We start from the raw sequence: 10,299 nt of genomic DNA, 5'->3' as shown, positions 1-10,299 counted from the left end.
TATCCTTTGTAAAAATTAAAATAAATAGCGCCATCAGTGTTCAACTCTCCTTAAAAATGAATACAGTTCTACATGCCATCAAAAAACTGTGACTCCTGACAAGGCTGACGTTTAATGGTATTTTCAATTTCATTTGTTACAATTCTCTTCGAAACTAGACTTTCCTGTTCCTAGATAGCCTCGAAAAAGAATCGACGTTGTAGACTTTTGGATCAATAAAACACATAAAAGAATCAATAAGGTACGTATTTCCATCCGTCACAGACGGGCCATAAAAGTAAGAATCTCCCAATTTACTTTTCCGCTCACGTGATTAGCTGGAGAAAGAGCAAGAACCCAGGCGGCGTAGGAAGCGCAACACGTGACGTACGAGGCTGGCGAAGATACAGGGCTGACAGTGTGGTACATCGTCGTACCCCGACGGTTTTAGAGTAAGATAATTTTGCTTTTACACCACATAACAAATTTAGAATTGTTTGTGAAGATTTCATGATTATGTGTTAATCCAATGGCGACCTCAAAAATGCCGATATCGCATCCACCATCATCTGCAAGAACCGTTATAGATAAAAGGATAGCCTATCTATTCATCACGGTTCTTGCTCTTTCTGCCAATTCTTGCCGCTTCTAGTCCTTTACAGTAAGTCTACTCTGAAGTACAAAGTACCGACGCGGACGCACACATTATGCCGACTTTGAAGGCACGCATACCCGCAGCAGAGACGCAACACTACGCACCGTTTACTCGCTGTATACGCGAGCGTTGTCACTGTGTACTTCAGAGTGGACAAACTGTCGGTCCTTTTGAACTACGTTGCTTCATCTGGTTATGGGTCTCCCCTTGGGACATGAACCCGGCATGGTACAGAAAATCATTCCGATGTCAATCATTCTTCTAACATCATTGTTGAGGGAGAATGTCAGTCGCTGTATTTATGCCATATTTACTCTGTTCGAATGTGGTCTCTAAAGAGTGATCTTAATGTTGTATCTCTAGCATTGGTTGAAACATAGGTTCAGAAACACCTCTCAAGACGGTTGCTGTTGTATATGATATAATGTCTGCTTTATAAATCATTTACAAAGGTATTTAGTTAAACGCGGTAGACTAAAACAAACGGTATTTTGTCACAATGTTTAATTTACATTTCAACCTTAATATTACTTCAATTTAATCATTCATATTTATGTGACTGTCTACTGTCTACTGTAGAAAGATGTTTTGACAAACTAATGTAATAGGGTGTGTACTTCTTGTTTAAAATTATACTTGTTTCCATATTGATCTAAAACTAAATATGAACAGTTGGACACCAACAGGCCTATTGATTGATTCCGTGGTCTCCACACAGAAAAATTTGGCCAGAATATCTTGGATCATATTTTTTAAAGTTTTCCATTTAGTTGACCGTATTACTTTTCGCACAATTGTCAAGAAAATGCTGTAATTGGCCGAAAACTCTTTTGTTTGCATTTACTCGAGTCAAAATAAGTTTGAGGAGAGTTAAAATGCTCAAAACTTTCAAAACTAACATTCTCAAACACATAATGAAATATTTGCACTAAAAATATGTGTTAATTACCAAATTATTCAAACAAATGCTATAAATATGTAAAAACAAAATAGGCAAGGGGGAATATATACCGTAAAACCCATTATTTGACATTTAAAAGTTGATAATATCGCAAACAAAAATCTAGGTTGCCCTGATATTAATACAATTCATACCGACAAAAAATCAAGGTCAGATGTGCTCGAAAAAAAGACTGTTAACTGCGTTGTGATTGAATTAGTAATGTGATCATCAGTGTACTTCGGTTATATTTATAAATGCGCTTTTATAAATACGCACGTGACCACGTCCGCGCTGCCATAACAGCTTGTACACAGTAAGTCTCGGAGTGACGTTCTACATAGCGGGTGGTCTCCATATACATGTGAATGCAAAGGCGAAACAACATGAGACTACTGTGCCGCACGATTGTCTATTTTGTTCAATTATGGACGAGAGAGGTACTTTTGCCAAGGATACTCAATGTGCAATCAAGCGCGTGGTGGTATGTCTTGTGAAGAGACTGACTTGTGGAAGAGGTGGTGCATCAAAACAAACGTTTTAAAAAAATAACCGACGAAAAACGTGAAATGTTAAAAACCAAATAGCTGAGGTGTTAGCTCAAAATGCTAGGAATATATTTAAACCGATGACCCCATGTTCACATTGGCTAAATAAGCTGTATTTTCGCGCAAAAGGGTACCGTATTTCATGACATTTCTTGTCCGCCAGTTTGGGTACAATTTGAGCCCCTAGCTTACTGAATAAATAGCGCGGTTTTCCGAACTTTTCCGATCTTGATATGAAATGGTCTATTGTAAATGTTTCCGTCGGTGAATATTTTTTTCGTTGTTATATACTTTCAAAATCTTTATTTTGATAACATATTACAAATTCGGAATCCCCCCATGTGTAATAATTTTGCTATTCAATTAATACTTAAATTTGATGATATTTATCTACAGAGTTCCTATCCTTTTCTGTATAGTGGTCAATGCATGATGATTTGGTCACGCTTGCTTGTCTTGGTATGCCGTGCCCATGAATCACGTGCGTATTTATAAAAGCGCAAAATATAACCGAAGTACACTGATCATAGTGACATTGATATTGACAATAAAATTTCCTGACTTAAATGTCCAGAGACACCATGCGCAGCGACACAATGGCGTAACGTGAGTCATCCTATTGGGGTGGGCACCGACCATGATAGGGGGCACCGACCATGATTGGGGCTTTGGGGGTACGGCCCCGTTTGTCTGCAATTTCCAATGGTATTTTTCTAAATTTTCAAACCGATTTGGACGTGGGGCACATGCCCATCCCCCCTTCCGAACCTCTATGACGCTACGCCAATGCAGCGACACGTACCATGCATACACCGCGCATCAGAGACGGGCTCAGAAACTACTTATCATAATAGAAGGCTGTCATCGAAAACGTTGTGTGGTACATAGTGTAAAGTTTATCTCTGGTAAGTGCTACATTTTAAATTTTATTATTATATTCAAATATTTAGGATCCTGTGCTTTATTTGCTACATAACCACTTGGGTTCTGTAGACTGCGTGTCGTTAAATGGGCATTTCGTGATCCACAGCCTCATCCCCCACTTTTCCCAAAAAAGTTGAGATTTTTACACCACTGGATACCTCTGGCTACATAATGTTTATGTACCAAATATTTCTTGCAGATTAATTTGTTTAGCAAAAATATCGACAAATTTGAATTTCGTTCTGGTGCACCAGAACGAAATTACAACACATTGTCTATGGAGCAGTGTAAAGCTGTGTAATACACATAATCATGCATAACTCGCAAACGCAAAATCGGAATCAACTGAAATTTTGGAAATAAGCTTTTTCGTGGATATCTACTGAAAAATGTCATAAAAAGAGGATGCTAGGATCACAAAATACTCCTTTAAATGACATATATCAGAATAGCGGCAGCAAAACCTGAAAAACAAAAAATGACACAAATATTATGTTAATGTTTAATACATATCTTCATATGTTATCATACATCGCCTTCTATAGACTTTTTTCCCATAATGCACCGTCCATGAAAACATTGGGTACATCCCGGCAAATATTCTCATGTTCTGGTGCGAACCTCGCGTTGAAACGCGTTTATTATCGCTATCGTAAAATTGGATGTTGTGTTTTGCACACCAGCCACAGCTTAAGTTCACCAAGAAGTAGAAAAAATTCCTGAACAAAGCTATTGAACATTAAGGGCGTGAACCGGAAGTAGATTCGAAGAACTAAAAACGCAACATCTGTCGCAACGGATAAACGTCTTCAAAGACGTACTACATATCAGCATATCTACAATGCTAGCGTCTTTTAAATAAAAAGTCAATTAATTAATTAATTAAAATTAATTAATTAATTAAAATTAATTAACTAATTAATTAGTTAATTAATTAATTAATTAATTAATTAATTAATTAATTCATTCATTCATTCATTCATTCATTCATTCATTCATTCATTCATTCATTCATTCATTCATTCATTAAATGAAGTGAAATTGATGAAGTTAGTGCAGTTGATGGGGCATAATACTCTCATGCAGTGCGTGAGGGCCCGAGTTCGAACTCAAGGAGAAAGATGTAAAAGTTCTCGTGAAAATAATTTCCCTAGCTTGTTATTCCCTTGAACAAATAAATAGATGCCTAATTGACTCGGTTTACCCATGCGTAATTTTGGGAGCTGATCATGGGGTGGTAATATGACGTATGTATTCTAGGAGACTGTACCTGTATTGAGCTACATCCTCCTAAATGTTATGAAAATGATTACAAGGTGTACCTCGGACCACAATAGTTATCACAAATTTGTAATCAAGTACTATTCTTAAACACTTGAGAACGTTCCTGCAATCTCATTGGTTCTTACCCGTGTGATATGACACGATATCACACGGTTCAGCGCGTGTGCATCAACGCGATACCGTGCTCGTTATTTGAACCAATCGGGAGGCGCATAGCAACAACGGGACTGATCGATTTTAAGCCCTAGGTAGTTCCTTATAAAATGTAGGATTTAATTTGATTAAAATTTGTAATATACTTATGATATTTCTATTTGAATTGAAGTGTTTAAGAATGAGAATAAAGGTATTGTTTTTAGCCGCTGTCGTGCATCTATCGTCTCATATAACACGGGCGACATCATTATTTTTGGCGTAAAACAGCTCGGCTTCGCCTCATTGTTTTACTTAAAATAATGATGTCGCCCGTGTTATATGAGACGATAGATGCACTCCAGGGCTAAAACCAATACCTTTATTCTCTAAGTATTATAAACTTGGTTCTGGGCGAATTTGTATGCTACATGTAACCATGAAGTTATGAAGGTAAGCATACGTCCGTTAAAATGTTTTTTTGGGTTTTTTGCCATATTTTGTTCAAGGCCCGTGCTTTTAAAACTGTCGCCACATCACAATAAGGCTATTGAACAGTGCAATGGTTTTTTGCGCTTCGCTCAAGCATATCGATATGCCAGTCCCTTGTCTTTATTGATAAATATTGAGGTCAACTCATCTATATTAATTATTCAGACATTAAGGTTGCTTGTAAAACCCCTTGAGGCACATAAGTTATTTAAATTTATTTGCATTATTTCAATCTATTCAGAAAAACCACACAAGTGCATTAGTAAGGGATGCAAAAGGGGCCACTTCGCATCCATCTGGGATTTAATAACACCTATTTTTAAAGTGATAATGGTGTCTACTACCAGATTTGTCATGTTCCTAAAATTAAGAAATGGTCTTCAGTGTGTAAAGGTCATACACACAAAGGTCAACTCAAAGCTAAATTTCAAACTTGCTAACATGTTGTTTGTTTCATTTTCCTGTTTTTATTTATTTATTTATTTATTTATTTTTTTTTTTTTGGTTTCATGTTTTCAATGTTCCGCGCAATCTCCGTACAATTTGAAATTTTTTCAGCGTAAATTATTGGACCGTGGACATAGGCTACCTTCGACATACATAGCGGGTGTAAGGGCGGAGTCAAACCGACGGCAGAGGAGACAACTTTTGTAGCCTAGTCTTCGTAGGGGTTAACGTTAGCGTAAGAAATCAGCATTACAACAATATTAAAATGCAGAATTACATCCATGTTACCTTTGTCCCCAGTAGTCCAATTGATACTGGTTGTGGCTTTGCTATACAAAATTAACGGATACGACTCTCCAGACGGCGGTGTGTCCCATACACAAGAGTTAATTGCATCTTTTACACAAAGCCAGCCGTTGTCCCCGCCACAACCTTCGTATTGGTAATTTATGAAAAAATGTCGTTTTGAACTTCTGCAAAATAGAGAAGAGCACAATCATAAAATTATTGGATGTTCTCATATATATATATATATATATATTATTGAAGCACGCGATAAAGATTTTTTGCATGTTTGTAATGTTTATATATGTCACAACTTGCACCTAAATGGAATCGGCCACATCTGTTGTCTTTGTAGGTCAACAGAGCAAAGTTCGCATATTATCATAATTTAAAAATTATGATAATATGTCCTCCCATAGTACTGGATGTTAAAATGACCAAAATATTCAGTGGAGTTTCTTTCACTTTACCTTGTTATTTCAACTTGAAATGGACAATAAGCCTTCCCGGCAGTTATTACTAATATTATTTCAACATTTTGAATAAAAAATAAAATAATTAAAATTTTACGGAAACCGTACATTAAGGGCTGGGGTATGAACGTTTGGACAGTATTTATTTTGGGACATTAGAGCACATCAGACATATCGAATTGCATTCTGAATACGAAGAATGTCATTCTGATATCAAATAATTTTGATTTTTGAAATTCGCAATTTAATACACATTTTATGGCAAATCATTAAAATTGATATTTTTGATATTTAACAGTACTTGAAGTAAACTTTATAAATCTGATGATTTATACTTAAAGTGTATGTAGGTGGGATGAAAATCCGACGATCAATTGAAAATTTTGACCTTTCGTATTGAAGATATGGATTTTTTTTCCAAAACACCCAAAAAAAATAGGTCTTTTTGGGGAAAAAATCCATATCTTCAATATGAAATGTCAACATTTTCAATTGACCGTCGGCTTTTCCTCCTGCTACATACACTTTAAGAATATATCATTAGATTTATATAATTTACTTCGAGGACTGTTATATATCAAAATTTGAAAAATATCAATTTTTATAATTTGTCATAAAATTTGTATTATATTGTGATTTTCAAAAATGAAAATTATTTGGTATCAGAAAGACATGCTTCGTATTCAGAATGCAATTCGATAGGTCTGAGGTGCTCTCATGTCCCACAAAAAATACTGTCGAAACGCAATAAACGCTCATTTTAGATCCCTTAAGGCTTTAAATAAATTGTTTGTCCACAAAACCTCTCCATCACAGGAGCTATCATATAGTGTCGGCCGGTTTTCCTTCAATTGTCACTTCGTGTTTGAGAACAATGGTTGTCAATCTTCTATCAATCAAACAGACATATATTATTACACATATAAATACTTCTGCCTTTCGACTCTTCTTCAGTCCTGTTGAAGTCAGAGTCACATCTGACGAAAGCTCGACCACTCAGACAGTTTATTCAGGAGTCTGTGAATTTACAGCTCCCCAAACTGATTTTGCCTATACTCCTATACGTACCCTTGGCCTTGTAAGCTAAAGACATTTGGTGAGCCCTCAACCAAATCTGTCCATGATGTAGCTAACACTCTTGAATGTACAAACCAACTGCTGGTAGTAGAACCGACCGCGTCTAACTCAATCTCATTCAGTACAAACCCCAAAGAGTCCAGTAAAGTTACCTTGACCTGAGATAAAATACCAAAGGTGTATTATGTTAAAAGCATTACAGTTCTGAAGTAATGTGAATATTATTACACCACATGATAATTTGTCATTTCATTATCAACATATAATTAAAGCAAGTTCATATTACGATTGGCACGTCCTACGTATACAGGCTTATAACAAAGTTCATACAAAACAAGTCTTAACAAGTCGAATATTAATGTTGTCCATTGCACTGGTTAGACGTTTAGCAAGAATATGAAACACAATGTTGCTTCCAGTGGCCATTCCGCAATCGTGGGACCTCCTTTAGCAGTGGACTTCGGGTACATATATATAAATGCGCATATATAAATGCGCACGTGACATCTACAAGTCGCCATACCGTGTTCAACGATGTAAGGTACCCGGATGTGCACAACTTCCACACGCAAAAGTATAGGCGAAAATGACAGGTTACAAGGAAAATTGTTTTTGCAAAATAGTGGCATTGATTGCAAAGGGCAAAATAATTTGACCCGAAACATAAACTCTTTATTTGGATTTTCCATCACGGAAAAAAATTCATGACGGAAAAGCTAGATATAGCTGATTTAAAACTTATATTTCATTATTTCCGTGCTACATGGGCGTGGCAATTGGCCATATTGATGACGAAATGTGATTCTTACTGGCATTAAGGTCAGAACTGAGTAGCTGCCGATGATGTTATTTGATTATTTTTGCACGTGATGATAGGGAACTTAGGGGGATGTCATTTTTTCGGAAGGAATGGGTCATGGATTTATTTATTTGGGAGTCACGATAAATATCCCCCCACCCCCGTAGTGCCGCCACTGAACAATAACCCTGACCCTAATTTTAACTCTAATTTTAACGTCAATTGACGAAACTATAACTTTAGCCCTTTTCGGAATAATGATCCTCTCGAACTAATAGGCTAGATGTCCCCGCCCGACCTCCTCAACCCTAACTTACTCATTCGCTCGCTCACACCACAGATGCTCACATCAAAAATTGACAAAAAACTAATTCAAAATGTGTTTTTAAGCACCTTTTTGTGTCCCCCATGCTAAATCGGTGATCTGTACACCCTTTGACCATGTTGACGTACAATTTAGAGTATAAACACGTAGATGACTGTACATGATCTAATCATCCCGGCTGGAAGATGTTGAGGAAGACTCGCATACTATACATCACGCTCATACGTTATATGACAATTTGACGTACAATCACGTATGTGATGCATGGTTTGAGGTTTATTCAGCTAGTAAGCTAGATCTCGTCATACACATTATTGTCATGGTATTATATTGTAATTGTATACGTCAATTTTGTTCAGTTTGATTCAACCGGCTTATAAAGTTTTACTTTACACGGAAGGGGAAAGTTAGCAAAAAACAATTAATTTATGAGTGTAAAAGGGGGAGGGTGGTTTTGGTGGAAAGGGAGGGGGCAAATAATATTTATAAAATTATAAGTAAGGCGAGAAAAAAAGAAACCTTGTTCTACGGGCGGACGGACCTTTCAAGTAGGGTCGGTCGGTCGGTTGGTATTTTTTCAATTTGTTTAAATAGCCCAAAAAATCACAAAAATCTGTAAATAAATGTCAATTTGAGAAAATACCAAAAAAAATTATCCTGAAATTTCCGAAATTTGGGGTCGGCATTCATTTGTACAGGAAAAACTTGTTTCCCAATTTGTTCAAAATTTTTCGTTTTTCGTCGCCTAAGTACATAAATAAATAAATAAATAAATAAATAAATAAATAAATAAATAAATAAATAAATAAATAAATAAATAAATAAATAAATAAATAAATAAAAATAAATAAACATTAGTTATGTTTGTACATTGGGGGGGAGGTGCTGTGCAATCATCATGATCCTTCGATATCCATGATTTATCCTTGCAAATTTATAGCATCGAACCTCCAGCCAATGTTCCTTGCCAGTGCTAGCCACGAAACAAGGTCACAACTTTAGCCACTCCTTCAATAGTCGCCATTTCAGTGATTGACAGTGATGTAATGCAAATATGGCGCTGGCCATCTGGTCACGTGCGCATTTATAAATGCGCATTTATATATACAACCGAAGTCTACTGTTTAGCTTTTTTAGAACAAAATAAATTGAGGTGTGCAGGCTACTGACCAACCACGATTAACAATTTTGTCAGACTCTATTAACTCATATCCTAACATGATCTCTCCACTTCCCTTCCCCGATTTCCCGACTGACCGATTAAAAAGAAAAACTGTGGTATGATGGGGACATGCCACAATATTTACCTTCTGAAGTGGGATGGTGCTCCAGAAATTGTAGATGAAATTATCTCTGAAATTATCGACCGTGTAATTTATTAATCGAGCATTATCGGCGTTATCAAAGTTACCCGGATGTGTCCAATCTGCTAGGATTCCACGGTTATTTCCAGCAGCTCCCTTGAATGCTAATACCCAATCTGTCAAATAACCGATTCGTATTGTATTGATTGATTGAACTAATACAGGGTGTTCATGAAAGAACTGTATCGTCTGAAACTGATTTTTTTGAGTATTTTAAGGCATAAACCAAGCATAACTAAAGACCAATAAAGTTGTTTCGCATAATTTTCGCATAAAGTATATAGCACTGAATTGCGTATTTTTCAATTCAAGGATATAGCACTGGACTGAGCTTATCGTTTTTCTCCTCCTCCTCCTCCGTATCCTCCTCCTCCTCCGTATCCTCCTCCTCCTCCTCCTTCTCCTCCCCTCCTCCTCCTCCTCCTTCTCCTCCTACACATTTTATATTTTATATTCTTCTTCAACCACAAAGCATCTGAGCTTTGTTTCTTGATAATGCGGCAAATTACTAAAGACTTATAAACGACCTCCTATGCACTCGTTTACCTGAGACAACAGCATGAATTGAATACGCT

The 10,299-nt window shown here is 36.5% G+C and overlaps 1 protein-coding gene across 1 annotated transcript in view; it reads right to left on the bottom strand.

Moving 5' to 3' along the window:
• Positions 1 to 3,369: 3,369 nt before the first annotated feature.
• LOC140147157 (uncharacterized) overlaps positions 3,370 to 10,299 on the bottom strand; it is a 26,960-nt gene continuing 20,030 nt past the window's right edge. Inside the window, exons 10-13 of the mRNA XM_072168937.1 lie at positions 9,668 to 9,840; positions 7,228 to 7,394; positions 5,690 to 5,874; positions 3,370 to 3,510 (exon numbers count right to left, since the gene is read on the bottom strand). Of these exons, the coding sequence (XP_072025038.1) occupies positions 3,476 to 3,510; positions 5,690 to 5,874; positions 7,228 to 7,394; positions 9,668 to 9,840 (560 nt within the window). The 3' untranslated portion in view covers positions 3,370 to 3,475. The remainder of the gene's footprint in view (positions 3,511 to 5,689; positions 5,875 to 7,227; positions 7,395 to 9,667; positions 9,841 to 10,299) is intronic.

The sequence above is a fragment of the Amphiura filiformis genome, chromosome 3 (assembly GCF_039555335.1).
Source record: "Amphiura filiformis chromosome 3, Afil_fr2py, whole genome shotgun sequence".
Classification (NCBI taxonomy): domain Eukaryota; kingdom Metazoa; phylum Echinodermata; class Ophiuroidea; order Amphilepidida; family Amphiuridae; genus Amphiura; species Amphiura filiformis.
Note: the sequence above shows the minus strand (reverse complement) of the source record. Positions and strands in the feature narration are given on the sequence as shown.